Source organism: Thermobia domestica, chromosome 7, assembly GCF_964235325.1.
Source record: "Thermobia domestica chromosome 7, izTheDome1.hap1.1, whole genome shotgun sequence".
NCBI classification, from domain to species: domain Eukaryota; kingdom Metazoa; phylum Arthropoda; class Insecta; order Zygentoma; family Lepismatidae; genus Thermobia; species Thermobia domestica.
Genome location: NC_137460.1, coordinates 263,908,413 through 263,926,125, shown reverse-complemented (window position 1 = coordinate 263,926,125; position 17,713 = coordinate 263,908,413). Strand labels below are relative to the sequence as shown.

The 17,713-nt window shown below is 36.3% G+C and overlaps 1 protein-coding gene across 3 annotated transcripts in view; it reads right to left on the bottom strand.

Moving 5' to 3' along the window:
- LOC145690881 (uncharacterized) overlaps positions 1–8,551 on the bottom strand; it is a 93,051-nt gene extending 84,500 nt beyond the window's left edge. Inside the window, exons 1-2 of one of the 3 annotated variants that reach the window (XM_081766281.1) lie at positions 7,992–8,551; positions 1,175–5,654 (exon numbers count right to left, since the gene is read on the bottom strand). In XM_081766281.1, coding sequence (XP_081622407.1) covers positions 4,490–5,654; positions 7,992–8,347 — 1,521 coding nt within the window. In that variant the 5' untranslated portion in view covers positions 8,348–8,551 and the 3' untranslated portion in view covers positions 1,175–4,489. Of the gene's footprint in view, positions 1–1,174; positions 5,655–7,991 lie in introns of those variants that run through there. The other 2 variants (XM_081766282.1, XM_081766285.1) reach the window with 2 other exon arrangements.
- Between the last annotated feature and the right edge of the window lie 9,162 nt (positions 8,552–17,713).

Genomic DNA, 17,713 nt, shown 5'->3' with positions numbered 1-17,713 from the left:
ATTATTTTGATTTTTTGAACTACGGTACATACATATGCACAGACGTACTACTACCTTTCGCATTACGATTTATTTTATTATTATTATTATTATTATTATTATTATTATTATTATTTATCTTGAACAAGGAACTGGAAAGTTGACTAATACTACGCCACGATCGGTGGTGCAACTTTGATGTAACTTTGATGTAAGTTTGATGGTTTTGACAGTGGCCGTTACGGCGAGTGCCTCGTGTGCTGGGGATGCTCTGTGGGGAAGAGAGTTGAGTGGGACTTCTTATACAACTACACTACACTCACACTTTTCTTTTACATACACACGTACATACATTCCTTTCTTCTCTTACTCTTTTCCTTTTTCATCTTACACTTCCCACTTTTCTCTAAATTTTCACCCCTCCCTGGGTAGTTAGACCTCTTTCACTGTCTCAACTCCCTTCCCGACTTTGACCCTTTTCTTTTCCAAATTTTGACTTTCCTTTCCCGATTGTGACATTTACTTGTTACCGTTTTACTATAAACACTTTATTACTTTGTCATTAACAATTACCTTTTATTCTTTCTATTTTTACCTTTTTACTACTCTATCTTTACCTGACAACATTTATTACAAACCTTGTTCAAAGGCTTTAGTGCGGGAACATATAAAGGGGGAACATTTTATCCTCCAGATGAAGTGAAGTGAAGTGAAGTGATGTAAGTTTAGCATAACCCAGATGGGAAAACACATGTTGGATTGCTTTCTTTTTTGAAGTGTTAAGATATTGCAAGAAGTTTGAAGAAGTTCTGAAATGTAAGACAAAGTTGCTCATTTTTGTGACTATAACTTAGGCTTAGATATGGATCGACAGTAAACATGGGATAACATCACACCCTTTGTCGACAATTTTATTCAAGGACTCGATTTGGGATAGTACAATATTCATAACGCGCGTAAAACTAACAGCTTAGGTTATGTCATCTCTATTTTTCCAACAGAATGTGTCATCTCATATAAAGTGTTGTTTCTCCCAGACCGCGAATTCCCCGTTCCATATGTTACTCCCGAACCCAGAAGCCAGCAATCAGACTCAAAAAGAAAGATTGTGCCTGACAGAAGGAAGGCCCCTTTGGGTGAAATTTGTAAAAAAAAAAACTACAGGTTTTACAGTGGACACTTTTACTAGATGGAACAATAGACGAGACAGTGGGTTATTTCTCCGATGTTTTTAATGCAACAATAATACATATTTTGTACGGTTCAAAAAAGTAAAAACAATGAAATTTCCAACAAGGCACGGCGAACAGAGTTGCCACACATTCCGAAATAAGATAAAGCTTTGGGAATTGTGGCGTGCCATTTCCAAATGAACACATATTCTTAAAAGAATTTCTGATATAGGAAAAAAGCTATTGAGATGCAGCGAATACCTAAACTATATTTAAAAAAAAATGAAAGATCAGACACCAGCATCAACAACAGTAAACGATTTTGGTCTTAGGTCTAAAACTTCTAGCATACATCTAGTAAGGTACAATGATGCATCAGGTGCAGAAGTTGAGGGAAAAACAGAAAATTTTAATGAGTTATTTTGTAATAAATTCTAAACTACATAATCAACGTACTTCGCTGTTCAATCCGTTTGCTCGTCCATTTTATCTCATTTGTCTATCACTTCTGCGCTTTTATTTTCTCTCCTGCTTGAGAGCCTCTGGCCAGGACAACATAAGCAAAACCTTTCTGCGTTCGACATCATCTATTATTTCTATTCCGCTTTCGCTCATTTTTCATTGATCCGTCAGGGAAAGCTGTTTCCCTGTTCTTGGAAAACAGCCCGTTTCTCTCCCATTTATAAATCTGGATTAGAAAGTTATGTCTCATCCTGAAGTAATATCTCGCTTCCCTGAAACATATGAATCCTCTACGAGAAAATTATTGAAGACATTACATCCGGTTCAGTACAATGTCAAAGGTGGTATTGGAGGTTGGATGGCCCATCTGCCATCAGAAGTAGCCAAAACGTGATTTTTTTGGTTCACATTTACATACAATGTAAGTAAATCTTTCATTAGGTTTCAGTCGCTGTTTCATTTTTAACATCCCTAACATCAAAAATAATACAAGAAGACCACATCTGTATCAGTTAGCATTAGAACTAATAAATGGAAACCTGAAAGCTCGTTCTGAAATCTCAACTTTGAAAAAAAAAAATTGCTGCTGTTCTTGGCACAATACAGAAAGCAAAATACCGATGATGAACCAGTCTAACATATTCGAAGAGATACCTGCTGCATCTCCTGGTCAAGACAAAATAGAACTCGCCTTGAATGCAATGATTGTGGAAAAAACGTGTTCAGAAGGCAGTCAAAAATTACTACTACTTGCAATACATGCCAGCAAACTCAGAAAGAGGGCAGTGACATGGAGGTTGATTTATTTTGAACTCGCCTGGCATCTACATATTGTGGAAAAACATGTGGAAAAAGCACTCAATGATTACTGCTCCCTGCAATAAATATCAACATTATTACAGCTAGCTCAGTGACATGGATGTTGATTAGGTTAGATTCTGTTCTTTTGTGTTTTGTTCAGTGTGTTCACTCATACAGTGTTGTAATTTAATTTAAAGCAAAAGTATACTTTTGGTCAACAATGATTTGTTTTAATTTACTAAACCTAAATGCTCCAAAACATACACTTTGCGTCATGCACAATGCTGAAATATGTGATTAATCGATGGCGGCTGAATTGACGTCGTCGCGAGTGGAAACGTGAATTGGCAGTACGTGAGCGCAGGAACGGATGATATTTAACGAATTTTTTCGCAAACTTTTTACAACAAAGATGTTTCGCATTTGTATATTTATCACGTGTATAACTTGACTATACCATTTTATATACAAACTTTATTTTTCAGTAAATCGTTTCACATATCTTCCTATATCTTATCACTAACAAAATATGGACTTCATGTAAACGGTTTTCACAATTATGCGTAGCCATCTTTTACCTGTATGAAATAGCATGTTTCCCCAAAACTGAACTTCGACTATAGCAATCTTCATAATCTTGACGCGAGCAGTTCCTCCCCATGTGTATTAATATATCTGTTGCAAAATATAAACTTATTCAGTCATTTGTACACACTTAGAACGCTTTCGTTTTTAATGTTTTCTCCTGCGTGTTTTAACATATGCATTGCAAAATGTGAGCTCCATTTAAATCTTCTTTTCAACTGTGTGTATTCATGTGTGAGAGATTTTCTACTGTGTATTAAAATGTCCTGCCAAACTTAAAAATACACAAAATACTTTTCTAAACTCGTCGTATGTGTGGTTTACTAAATTGCCTAAACTTGTCTGATCAGTTCATCCCATGTGGAAGAGAGGACGACTTGATTTTTTGATCCCTTCTTTTCTTTAATTTGCCATAGTTTCCGTCAATCAGTATGAAAAAATGTCTTGGGAAATATAAATGTATGCGGTAAAAACGGGTTTGCGCAACCAGGTATCAACCAGCAAGATGCAGCCGAATCGCAGATGATCCAGAAGACCCTAGTGTTGGAACAGACATGGAACATGTTTGTTCCGCTGGTCCTACACTTGTAGCTGATGCGGAAGGTGCACTTTGATTATCGATGTCGCTTAAACTTGTTACAGTTATCTCCATTATATATATGTAGACTCAAGAATAGGTATATTTGGAGTCATTATTTTCAGATAAACATTTACTTGAGGAACCATCATTCGAATCTTCCTCGGCGTCAGCCATTTTTCACTATGCTACAATCCCTGTGACGGTAAGGCAGAAGTGCAGCTCGTAGAGTAGATGCGGGACCAATTTCCAGTAATATCTGCCAAATTACGAACTTAGACCATGTCTTCCAGAACACATTCCGTCACAAAGTGGAGGTATGTCATTTGAAGGACTTAATGTTTCCTTTAATAATATTGTAAACCTATTTCGTAGAATATTTGTCGTGAACTTATCATTTTTCTCAGAACTTAACATCTCGTGAGTGCGTCAAATCTTTCTATATCCTATGTATAGTTACATGTCTTGCCAAAGCTGATACCAAACTACATCCTATTCAACACCATTTGCATGTTTGCTGATTGAAATGTTTTAATATTGCCATTTGCCAAATGTCAACTGCCTGTAAATATTTTTCTACACCCTCGTTACGCGTGATTATTGTCCTGTGTGAATTAACATGATTTACTATGTGTGAACCTTGACTAAAAGCAATCTACGCTCTTCGCATCTCTGTGGTTTTTTACTTTGTTATTGAAATGTCTTCTAAGTTTGAGCGTAGACTCTAAATTTTTTCACATTTTTCGCGTATGACGTTTTCTTCCTGTGCGTCAAAACGTATGAACGTTAAATAAATTCCATTCTAGTGTCTTTTCTCGTGTGATATTTTTCTCCTGTGTGGATTGACATGTGTGTAGCCAAATGTGAACGTTGATTAAATGCCTTGCCACACTCTTGGCAGGTGTGTTTTTTTTCACCCGTGGATTAACAAGTGCCTAACCAAATGTGAGCGTCGATAAAATGACTTACCGCACTCTTGGCATGTGTGATACTTTTCTCCTGTGTGGATTAACATGTGTCTAATCAAATCTGAACGTCGATTAAATGATTTTCCGCACACATGGCAAGTGTGATTTTTTTCTCCTGTGTGGATTAACATGTGCGTAACCAAATGTGAACGTCGATTAAATGACTTACCGCACTCTTGGCATGTGTGAAGCTTTTCTCGTGCGTGGATTAACATGTGTGTAGCCAATCTTGAACGTAGATTAAATGCCTTACCACACTCTCGGCATGTCTGACGCTTTTCTCCTGTGTGGGTTAACAAGTGTGCAACCATACTTGAACGTCGATTAAATGATTTTCCGCACACTTGGCAAGTGTGTTTTCTTTCTCCTGTGTGGATTAACATGTGCGTAACCAAACTTGAACGATATTTAAATCCCTTACCACACTCTTGACATGTGTAATGTTTTTCTCCTGTGTGGATTAACATGTGTGTAGCCAAGGTTGAACTTTGATTAAATGCCTTACCACACTCATGGCACGTGTGAGGTTTTTTTCCAGTGTGGATTAACATATGTGTAGTCAAATTTGAACGTTGATTAAATGCCCGACCACACTCTCGGCATGTGTGATGCTTTTCTCCTGTGTGGATTAACATGTGTCTAGCCAAATCCGAACGTCGATTAAATGATAAGCTGCACACTTGGCAAGTGTGATGCTTTTCTCCTGTGTGGATTAACATGTGTGTAGCCAAATTTGAACGTTGATTAAATGCTTTACCACACTCTTGGCACGTGTGATGTTTTTCTCCTGTATGGATTAACATGTGCCTAGCCAAACTTGAATATACACGAAATTTCTTTTCACATACTCCACAGATGAGGGATTTCTCACTTGCATGCAGTAACTTACCGCTTGACATATTTGAGCTTTGACTAAAGCGTTCATCAGTGTCTTGGTACATATGACGCTTTCCACTTTCCTGCGTCAGCATATGTCTTGACAAACGCGATCGATGAAATCCTCTGCCAAACTGCATCGAAGTATGAGATTCCTGATCTGAATGAGAAATAGCTTTCTTTAATATAATAAACGTATTCTCTTCTCCGTGGGAAGCACATACGTTATCGGGCCTGTAACATATTCAACAAACAACGAAATGTGATTGGAGATAATGATTAAGTAGCAACAAAAAAATTGTCATCATTGGCTATATTTAATGATAAAATTACGCTTAATTTGTTTTATTACATGAAATATTGTAGAAATATGAACTGGAGTACCACTGAGAAGTCTCCATATCTTTCTACTTTCAAAATAAGAGCCTGTAGCTTTTTCAATATATCAAATTGAACAATCATTTGTATCGCGGCGGTCATAAGTCATTGACCATGTAATGGTGACTGCTTTGGAACAAGTGGAGAGTATGAGAAGTAAATCTGTCATATCTGTAGCTTCGTGTGGAGAAAGAACAAATTTGCGAACCAAAGGTTTAAGAACAACTCAACTTATTAATATAAACTCTACCGAAGATTATTCACTTATATCATCATAAGTGGAACTCGAAAATCGTTTTGAAAAAAAGAAAAAGTAACATGCAACTTTCCAAGCTGAGGAGAGAAACTTAACGTAACCAGACTAAAGATGAATCGTTTAAGCGTAGTGATCGTGGTTCAGTGGTCCAGACGCTTGACCAGTAAACTGGAGGTTCTTCCACCGAATACACGTCGAGCAACCTTTTTTCTCTACTTTAGGAATTTTGATTGCGATTGATCGGCGGACAGACTTCTATTACATTCAAATATTTGAATACTCGTTTGATTCAATACTTGAACTATCAAATTTTCAGGAATAATACTAGTAATAATAATAATTATCTTGTGAAATATTTAAACAATAAAAACTTATTATCGCACAGGTCATACCATTACAAACAGAAACGTGATATTACAAAAAAATATTTCGGTTTTCTGTAATGTTGCCCATGAAAAGACGAATTTCTCATCTCCATTCTAAAACAAACCGAACAAAATTGGGATGAGGCTTAACATTTTAATTCGAGATGGGACAAGGGACAAGGTTAACTAAATATCGTCACGCTGTAGAGATGAGAAACGAGACAAGACGAAAAGCATCGTAAACATTGAAAGGCGATATGTGTTAATATTCGAATCTAATACAAACTTATTTAAAAACGACAAGTTCAAATTCTTTGTATTAAATTCATGTTACGGTGTCTCAATCGCACTTGCTAACTAGATCGTCGCCATGAAACGAAAATTCAATTACCCGGTCACCGCATTCCACCAGCAACAGCACATACATACAAGCGGACAGAACATGTGACGTCACAGTACCAAACTCCCATATGACTGTACAGAGACACTTAATGGGAAAAATATGAACTACCACCAATCACTGAACTAAGACGTTACACCAAAAACACGAACAATTCCAAGTGACTCACGCAGAAACAGTGCCAGGAAGTGACTAAACCCGTAAGAATCGATTAAAGTCACTGTTTGAGGTCTAATTGCAGACTTGCCAGTAAAAAAAAAAAAAAAAATCTTGCCATTTTCGGTGGGTTTCAGCCTGAAAAGTACAAACCTCGTAAATCTTAAACTGATAAGTGTTCGGATCATATTCTTGGACAAAGGACCAAATCAAATCATTTTACAAAAATGATTTTTTTTTCTCGTCAGTTGGCACTTTTGTGGGACATATTTTGAACTATTAGAATCTGGTTCCATAGTCGGTACCAGAAAATACATAACTTCCTTTACAAATATCTATAACTAAAGTAAGTACTGATACCGGTACCATCATTATACTATCAATTAGGGTGGGAAAAAATCATGATTTTTTTTAAAATCATTTTTGTTGGTTTTGTTGATTTAAATCGATTTTTTTTTGTTTTAATTCAAATCTTTCTCCTCGTATAATACAGGTCGCGAACTGAAGAAAAAACAATAGGAATTAGTTTTAAGTATTAATTATGCCATTTAAGTGATAGTATTGGGGTTGAATTTTGAATTAATCCCCGATTGTTAACCTATTTCAATCCCAAACAATGTTTCTTCAACATTAAGGAAAAAGTAAACCAACATTCATCAACATGACACTTTTCTTTTCACGAAAGTTACTGATATTTCGCAGGGGCATATTTAAAAACCGGAACTAGCTAGCGGCACGAAATACATATAAAACACATAAATTTCGCCTAAAATTAAATAATGTCCTATGGAACCCGGAGTTTCAATGCCACGTTTACAAAAGCTGTTCATTGACTTCTAGCCTTAGCCAATTGGATCCAGTTTCTATTTCGTATTCCTATTTCTGCGAGATGCATCTTAATATTGTCCATATATAAATACTTCTTGTGAAGCATTTGTTTTAACCAACAATTTTCCGAACCGATGTAACCGTATTATCAATCTGAGCCAATTAGTATATGAAAAAATGAACATTACCTTTCTGGCCGAACTGAATTTAAATTGTTTGTGGTTAATTGTTGGGAGTCATTAGAGTACGACGCGCAAGTCTCCTGAACCACTTTTTTTCGTAGCGTTTCTATATTCCTTTCAAATGCAGGATCATCATCTTCTGTTAATTCTGATTTCACCCTATCAACGTTTAGTTTCACATCCAAAGAACACATAGCTGTATCCTTGTCCATTGTTTGCTCTCCTTCCGTTGTACACAATATTAACTCTTTGTTGTCAGTCATCAGTTCGTATGTCCACCCTTTCCCTTCGAGTGGATCTTCCTGAGACACAATTTCTTCTTTGCACATCAATTCCAACTTAACAGACGCCTCACCAGCCATTGTGAATTGAAATATAATAAGAATTTAACACTGGTCTTATACTTCCCTTATATTTTTTTGCCAGTTAATGAAATGATTTACGAGAACTTTCAGAAAAGTAACTTTATTTGTCCAATCTTCTTCTGCGGTAGCGTATTTCTTTCGTAGAGTGATTCTGGGTTACTAGAATTAATAAGGTTTGGTTATATCGGTAAAGGGACGCTGATTGGCTGGTGACACGACGTCACTGCAAGAGCAGCCAGGAGGACGACAAAGTGTAGAGGATCGAATGTGGCGTAGTGTGCTATGAGACACTGAGACACTGTCTACCCTTTCAAATTAAAAGAAGATTGTTTTATAATTTCTTAATTAATAAGAATCAATATACATTTCATGTTGTAGAAAAATATAGAAATAATAGAGTCCGTGATAGGTTGGTTAATAGCAATAGTGGTAGAATCTAATTTGTAAATAATTTTAATTGTCAAAACTGGGAAATTAAAGTTCTGTCGCCGTCAAACAGGCCACAGAGAGACATCACGAAATCTGTCTCAACGCGGCTGAACAAGTCAGCGGAGCTCCTACTTAAAAGTGGCGCGCGCATGTTGCTGTGTGGGGTTCTCGCTCGCTGAAAGAACCTGGTAATGAGACATGTTTCAGCTGCAGCTTCTTTTTAGATATTCAATCATATTTCAGAGAAAATTTCAAGAAATAGAAGAAAAAAAAACAAATTAATAACTACCGGAACAATTGCTGAAAGTTTTATGAATACCAGTAATTCATATAAATCTTCCACGATTTAGCTTCGGCTTCTTTTTAATCGCAATATCAGTGTATCAACACTGCGAAAGGCAAAAGCGAGCGCAAGATGTTTTATAGTGTGTTATTCTGTTGTTGCTTTTAAAATCGTAAGCCAACTTTGTGTGAATTTGGATACGTGTGTCAATAATGTATTATGTGAAAACTAAATGATTAGATATAGATTTATTGCACCAGTTGTTAGTAAATGTCATGCTAAGTTGTCGTATGAAAATTAGTATTAAGTTTAAAACATAGCCAATTTCTGAGCTTACTTTTTGAATCAGAGATCACACTTTACAAAGGATAAGCAAATAACAAGATATTACATAAGAAGTAAATTATTAATTCAATTTAACGTATCCAGTGTATATACTGAGATTCTTCAGAATGAATTAATATCGGTATGGTTGTTTGATTTAAACGTTGAGGGCTTTGTTGATCAAAATTAAGTCTCCATATGTTATATACAGTAGTGCAACCTCGCAAAAATCAGTTTATAACGAAATTTGATTAGGAGTTTCATATTCCTTTCTATCACCGAAGCTGTATGAGACATGGCCCTACAACTTAATGTTGTTTCGAACTCGAGAAGAAATAATAATAATATCTACCGGGCACGCACACAATTTTTTGTTGGGAGGGCGGGGTTGCACCCAAATTTTTGACAAAAAATAAAATGCCACCTATATGCTAACTCCACGTTTGTGTAGAATGTGTTCCACAGGTCCGACACTGACCAGAAGGTCTTCCCGTGCAGACAATTCCTAACTCCATTCATGACGGAGGGGTGCAGGGTTTGGGAGGATCCAAGCAGCGCCTCCCTAACTTAGATTTTTCTGGGGGGCAAGCATTAATACGCGTATTTGGGTCCGCTAGAAAAGTTGTTTTTCTAATTCTTGGGCCCCTTCTTTTCATCTTTCTCTTACTCTTTATGACCACCCTGGACCCTGTGGGACTCAAGTACGACAAGGTCTGCGGGGACGTTAGTCACACCTCTGGGCTTGTTACATACATGACAAATTAATTAAGGGGACAATATTGACAAATCTCAAAACCATACGAATAAATATTATCTCTAGGGCCCCTAATAGCAGACATATTTTTACTAAAATGGGCCCACGACTCTTGTTTTATTTCCTTTTGTGTGCTGTTTTATTTATGTAATTTAGTGAATCTGTTTGATACTTCATTTACAATTTCATGTTCGTATCGTATATGTAGTAAGAAAATTTTGTTTTAAAATGGGTCCCCCTCGAACGGCGGGGAGCTTCTCTGGGGAGCAATTGCCCCCTGCCCCCACAAGTTACGGCCATGGATCCAAGCCACTAAGTCTATGTATTGAATGGATATTATTCTGCACTCGACAAGACAAGTAACTGTAAAGTACTTTCATCTATATTTTCAGAAAAAAATATGAAACTTCATTGTTTTTTAAGAGAAATAGTACAGATGATATGTAAGATCAAATTTTCATTCTACATCAATAATTTCTTTACTAAACAAGCATAGTTTTATTAAGAAAATTAATAAAAGTATATTGACTTAAGAAGTTTTGGGAATGTCGGAACCCGGTTAATTGCCCCCCGGGTTCTGTCACCCCTTTGGGAAAGTTAACGCTACGCTACTGGGAACAGACAAGCGAAGCGCGCAGCCACAAGCAACACAAGACAAGGTTTGCACAGGAAACAAACAATAATAAATAATATTAAATAACAATACTACGTACCTTTTGCTGCTTAGTTTTTTGTTGTAGGCCTCACTGTGGCTGAGGCATGCCTAGTCATGATTTTCTTTTATGGACATTTGTTGATTTTAGAATTTTATTTCTATTACTTTTGTATCTTATGCGAATGATCATCCTAGTTCTTACATATATCTCAATTAAATGTTTATTCACATCAGGATACTTTTCACTTATTTTCGCGGTTAGTCTTTTTACAATGTTTTTCTTTCACCGGACATTGTGCGGTACCATTAATGTCATTGAAAATAAGTTCAAAACCCTTCATTTTTGACATCCATTCTTCTGATGGAACGAGGAGACAGAAACTCGATCCAGCCTTCAGATGCTGTACCGGGAATGGGAAGAAGTGCATCTCTAATATCCATTTCATAAAGATAGGCCCCTGACTTCGTGGTGCTGCCGTGACGTTCAGTCAAAACTTATATTGCATTGTCGTACCTCGTTGGAATTGCTGAAATGTTGTCTTTTTAATATTTAAGACATAAACATTTTCTTTGTACTATGCAGTGAGAAAAAAATAAAGATTAATGAAAAAGTGCGTATTTTTCGTAGTTTTTGGTAGATCAATGTTTATAGGACTATATCTCAGAAAAAAAAAAAACGTGAAATAATTTCCTGTGTACAATATGTAGATGCATCCATTAGCTGTAAGTTGTGAAAAGTTCAATTTTCATCACTTGATATTTTTTGTGTAATTAAAACAAATGTACGACGCTCTGATCTACTTTACCATGGTAGGTAGAGAAACGTACAAACACTGTTCGAAAATTTGGAAGTCAAGTGCTCCAAATATTTGAAACTATTAACAAAGAAAGGTTTAGTTGGTAGAGTATTTTTTATTTATTTTTTTTTACTTCAACATTTTCTCTGCGTTAAGCGGTGAGCCGTGTTGCAGCCCAGTCTTTAAATTCCCCGCGCTTATATGAAGAAACAGCATACAGTAAGTGGAAGTGCGGCATCGCTGTCGTACAGTGTTGTCGCGTTCAGGAAGCTTGTAGCGCAAAGCTTACTTCATAAGAATGTAATAGGAAAAAGTATTTATTATAACCTTTCACAACATCATAAAAATAATAATAATGCATTACACATCTCAATTTAATCGAAATAAAACGTTGAAGTAAAACATCCAAAAACTCATCTCTTAATCTATTTACTTCATTCACTTTCCTAATGGGCTTGTTGACTTATCGCTGCTCCTGTTATCTTCCTGTATACTTATTAGCAATGGCTCCATTTCTACATCAAGATCTATCAGCATACACACTTTCCAGCTTACGAACATGTTAAAGGGTAAAAAGAAATGTATCCTTGGCAACTGTGATCAATTCCCTTGCCGAATGTATATACAACAACACAGAATGGGTCCTTTGTTTATTTCAACTAAAGAAAATTATGCAATGTGTAGGTGACGAGGACTGTATTTGCATCTAATCACGTTGCACTGATTACGTCTTCAACACTTCCCTTCGGTTCGTAGGAGTCAAAAACTTAGACATGCACTCACGCCATATGGGGTCATTTCAATGAGACGGACGAATGGACTTTTATATTTTCCTTAGTATATGTAGTGCTTTTTGATTTACATATATATATATATATATATATATATATATATATATATGTGTGTGTGTGTGTGTGTGTGGATATTCCTTTACGAGCGGCGGTATTACCAAAAGGAGAGGCAAAATTTTTAGCGATAATGAAATTGCAGAACTGATGAATGTCTCCGACTGACGGTTATGAGTTAGTAATGAATAGTAATGACATTGATTATTCTGTGCTCAGTGGCGTATTCGGGAGTGAACAAGATAGTAACTCTGTTTCAAGTGAACCTGAGGCTGCGCCGGGAAAGAGAGAAAAAAAGTGTCGTTCCTATTCAAAGACAGATTCTGATGTAGCTTGGACCGATAAAATGCAAGCAAAGACAAAACCCCTGTTCAGTGGTATCCCGGGAATTGATCAAAATGCTGGGCTATCTATAGAGTATTCCGCATATAAAGTGTTTCAGCTGTTTTTACCGATGAAGTTTTATAGTAAAAAAAAGTTGAATTGATTTTGAGTTGAACGTCCTGTTCAGCAGTGAGGCTATATGAGACGTCGACCTACTGATTAGCGTGGAATCCAAACTACATGAGCTCCCCCCAGGAATAGCAGTAAAAGTTATGAATCAATACGCAAAACAGCATATTGAGAAATTGAAAAAAAAATACTCAAAAACGTGTTACTTCAATTAAAAACAAGGAACTTTTTACACTAATTATTCACATAAGTAGGGATGCGCACGAGACGAGTCGAGACAGGATATTCCAGACAAAATTCGAGTTGAGACACGGCTCTTCCAATAGACAAATATACATTTTTCGAATCGACCCATCACTCTTACAGCACATTTTCGAGACGAGACAGCCACAAATCTTGTCTCGTGCCAATCCCTACACATAAGCCTTGTACGGAAGATAGCTTTACGCGAATTTTTACAAATCAACTACGCAAGAGCTATTAGTATGTCTGTCAAGTGGTGGAAGAAGTTGTTTTTTCTGCTGTTTGACTTATCACACATGTCAATGCTCACATACTGTACAGGAAGAAAGCAGGAAAACATATCGCACTTCGAACTTTTTATTCGAATGTAGCACATAAACTGCTGCACTCAGCAGGCATTGAAGTACAGGGACCTTCACCCGGTAGAAGGCTGGTAGGAAGGGGCCATTACCCATAGAGATTTTTCCCCAATATCTGCAAATCCTAACAGAGTAGGACAAAGGAGATGAAAAGTGCGTAGCGTCCGCAAGGTGAAAGGAAGTTTTTAATAAATATTAGCGTTTATTGCAGGGATGCAAATAACTACTCGCCCAGGGCATGTGGTTAATCGGTGCGGGCGAGTATTTAATTTCATACGGAAGTTAAGTAAATTATTTTTATTATGTGATGTGGGCTAGTAACTTTTGTCTTGGGCGAGTAAACTTTTGTTGCTTATTTGCATCCTTGGTTTATTGTCTGATATATAAAGTTGGACTTTGCGTGGAAAAATGCTTCGAAATGTACAACACTAAAGAGAAGTACTCCTAGATCTGAAAACAGATTTTCTGTGAAGGGTAAACTCAATATTACATATCAACTAAGGTTGTATCATATAATAAAGTTTATGCTTGTATTTGTTTCTGTGCAAGTGTATTTCGTACTGCGTGCAGTAAGTGAAAAACCGACAAAAAGCAACAAATTTTCGAAAACCATCACATGCAAATCAAACAAAATAAGAGATCGCTTTTTTAATTTTGAACATTTGGCACATTTTCTGTAAATCCTGTTAATTTCTAAGAAATTGGTTTAAAATCTGTGGAAACATAAAATTTTAAAAATATCTCTAAAAAAGTGCCGGAAGTGTGCGTGACAAGTTTAAATACCCGTCCATCTGAGAGTGTATACGCGCCAGGAAAATGTGGCAACGTAGCACTCCGTATAAACTGCGATAGGGAAGGGCGGAAAGCTGAGAAAATCATAATGTCATATTTGTGATCATTTATCTTTTAAAACAAGTCAAAACAGTTTGGTTGAAAAAGCTACTTTAAGATCTTTCTAAAAGTTTTTTTTTTTTTTTTTTAAGATTGTTAATACACCGCAGCAATTCAGAGATAATGATGTCTCACTTTTTACGGAATAACAAGAACATTACTATGTGTTGAGTAATGAAATTTTCAGAACTTACAGGTAACATATACATCTACATATGGTGCACAGGAAATCATTTCATGTTATCTCCTTTCCGAGATATAGTCCTATAAACATTGATTTACCAATAAAGTACGAAAAATACGCAGTTTTTCATTAATTTCTAAACCTCTTTGGGCTATATAGAACGGCATGGATCTCAGGACCTCTGAGGTAGGCAACAGTCACAACCCACAGCAAACCTTTTAGCGTGGCTTATGGAGCTGAATAATGCTGAATTGAACTCTGGGCCTCTCTCTTCCGAAATCGAGGCAGCCTGTTAATCAAGAACTCCTCGGAAAACGTGCAGCACCTTGGCCTATACTCCGAGAAGGACCTCCGTGACCTCAAACCCCGAAGTTTATATACTCCTTACTGTTCTTGGTTTTTCAGGTCACGAACTACTTTCTGTAACTAAATTTTACTGCGGTGCGGAATTGATTAAACGTAATGTTCTTGTATTCAATAAATTTATTTTAAATATATCTTTCTCATTAATTTCAATTAAGTGGCTTTTCAAAGATCCTCTAAAATTTCAGTGACGCACTATGGGCTATAAGCCATTAACTTCTATGGCCACCCTGCTACAAACTGCAGACTTAAATATTCGATAAAGCATTTCAGTAGTAAGTAGTTGCCACAATACCAATATGAACGTATTTAATTCCAACGGTAATAACTATCTTAGTAACACTAAAATTATTATTAATAATGAAAACGAGTAAGGAGTAGTTAATTTCGAGTATGACAATTATTTAGTACAGAAAGACTTCTGTACAAGAAATATATGTGTAAAAATAATTTACTTCAAAACAACACAAGGAAAGAAATTTTTTGCGTACATAACTAAAACAATATTATGTTACTAATATGAGGTCAATTGTGTGGAAATAGAGAAAAACAGACATTATGAAAGATCTGGGAATTACACTTGGTAGGAAGTTAAAATTTTGCCAAAATAAAAATATATCATGGAAAGAGCAAGAAAGGATAGTAGGCTTCATTTATTTATTATTTCGAAACGGTAGAATATATATTTATATAAATAACTTGTAAGAACTAAGGTTCCGTAATATGAAACAGTACGGTATATCTAAAACTTTGACTAACAAATTGACAGTATTCTTCTTACGGACGCGATGGTAGCGCCACAAGAGATTTTTAGGACTTCTGCAGTTTAGGACTTCTGTCGTTTATATCTTGTGCCTTTTTGGACTTGTGCCGCGAAATGATTTTTAGGACTTGCGCCTTTTACAACTTCTGCTATTTAGGCCTTTTGCCGCGAAATAATTTTTAGGACTTGTCCATTTTAGGTCTAATGCCGTTTAGGTCTTGTGCCGTTTAGAACTTCTGCCGCGTCCCCTTATTTGTGACAATAATGTAAGAAATGGTAGCCATTGCTGCCATTGCGTAATGAATTCGTTACAGTAGGAAATATTTTCAGAAAAAATATGCGCAGAAAACATTCATTGAATTAGACATTCTCTCCCCTCCCCCACTAGTACCAAGTCCATATGCAAATCATTTTTGCTGCACACATTATGCATACGAACAAGAATTATGCTTCTATACCACTTCAGTGAAATATATCTTGTGTCATATGGTACCGTCCCGAAAGTAAAAGTAAACTAAGCAAATTTGACCCACTCTTCCTCTATAAACAACAAGTACACATACAGGTTACTATCATGTAGGGGACTACCTCATTGCTTCACATACCAATTTTTATGGATGTACCACAAAGGGGAGAGGAATACCCGCCAAAGTTGATGAAAAATTAAAAAAACGAACTTCATCCTCTCTTTCTCGGCCGTACATACGTACCCCCTATATACATAAAATGCATATAGGGGCTTCATCCCTCAAAAATACTTTGGTACCAAATCATCTTTCTAGCCTAATTAAAGGCTGAGCTATTGATGTTTGTTGTAAAAAATAAATGTAATTTACGTCAAAAAACTTGAACTCCAAAAAATGGCTAACTTTGTCCCCTCCCTTCTCCCCCATATAAGCAAGAAGTACAAATACACGATATTACCATGTAGTGGCCTACTTCATTGCTTCACGTAACAATTTTTATGAATCTATCCCCCAAGAGGGTAAATGCTCCCCCAAAAAACTTGAAAAAACACGATATTTACCCTCCTCCCATATACATAAAATGCACACCAGCAAAGTTGCACCTTTCAGGAATAAATTGGTACCAAAACCATCTTCCAGCCTTAATTTGAGGTTTAAGACTGAGGCATTGAGGTTTAAAGCCCTGACACAGCAGTTGCGTCAATGGGCGTTTAAAGATTAAGAATGCAGACGACAGTAGTTTATATAGGAAAATATAACCAAAATTCGCCCCATGCGGTCTCCCCCAGACAATGGAGAAGGTTAGAATTCGAAAGAGAGAAGCATTATCCAACTGCCACATAAATTTGATCCTTCTAGGTTTAAAAGTGTAGAAGTTATCGACACCTGAAATTGACAGATTGCTTTGGAACAATACTGCAGTTGTTGGAAGTCAAAAGACAGCATTATGAAGGTGTCACATAATTTAGATCATTGTATTTGTAAAAGAATTAAAGTTATACACATTTGAAATGGATAAATGGAATGGAAGAATGCTGTATCTTGTGGAGGATGGATAGAGGACATAAAAGATGCCAAGTTTAAGACAAAATAGAACTCATTAATGTCACGAACTGAAATTTTTAGACTAACACCTGGCCAAAGTTAGATGTCAGTTTGAGAAAGTTATTGCAACATTTGCGGAAACCCCATACTGTTGGACACCACCTGCATGTTGGTGGACACTATTGTACAGAAGCAAACAGATTAAGATGAGAGAAAAAGGTGGCAGAAGTTAGAGGTCAGTTTGACAAAGTTATTGTGACAATTATTTTTGAGATTTCATTGGAACAATGCTGGAGACCGGAAGCCACATTCTGTTGGACAGCACTGTATACAACCGGTGAGAAAACTTATGTGACATTTATTGTTGAGGAGATAGAAAGAGAATCTTATGTGTTACTTGTGAGCACCTGTGTGTTACGATTATTGAGATGAATGCACACTTTTTTTTTTTAGAAAAGAAACATTTGAAATAGATGAGAAAGATCTTTTCACTTGTTAGACAGACAATT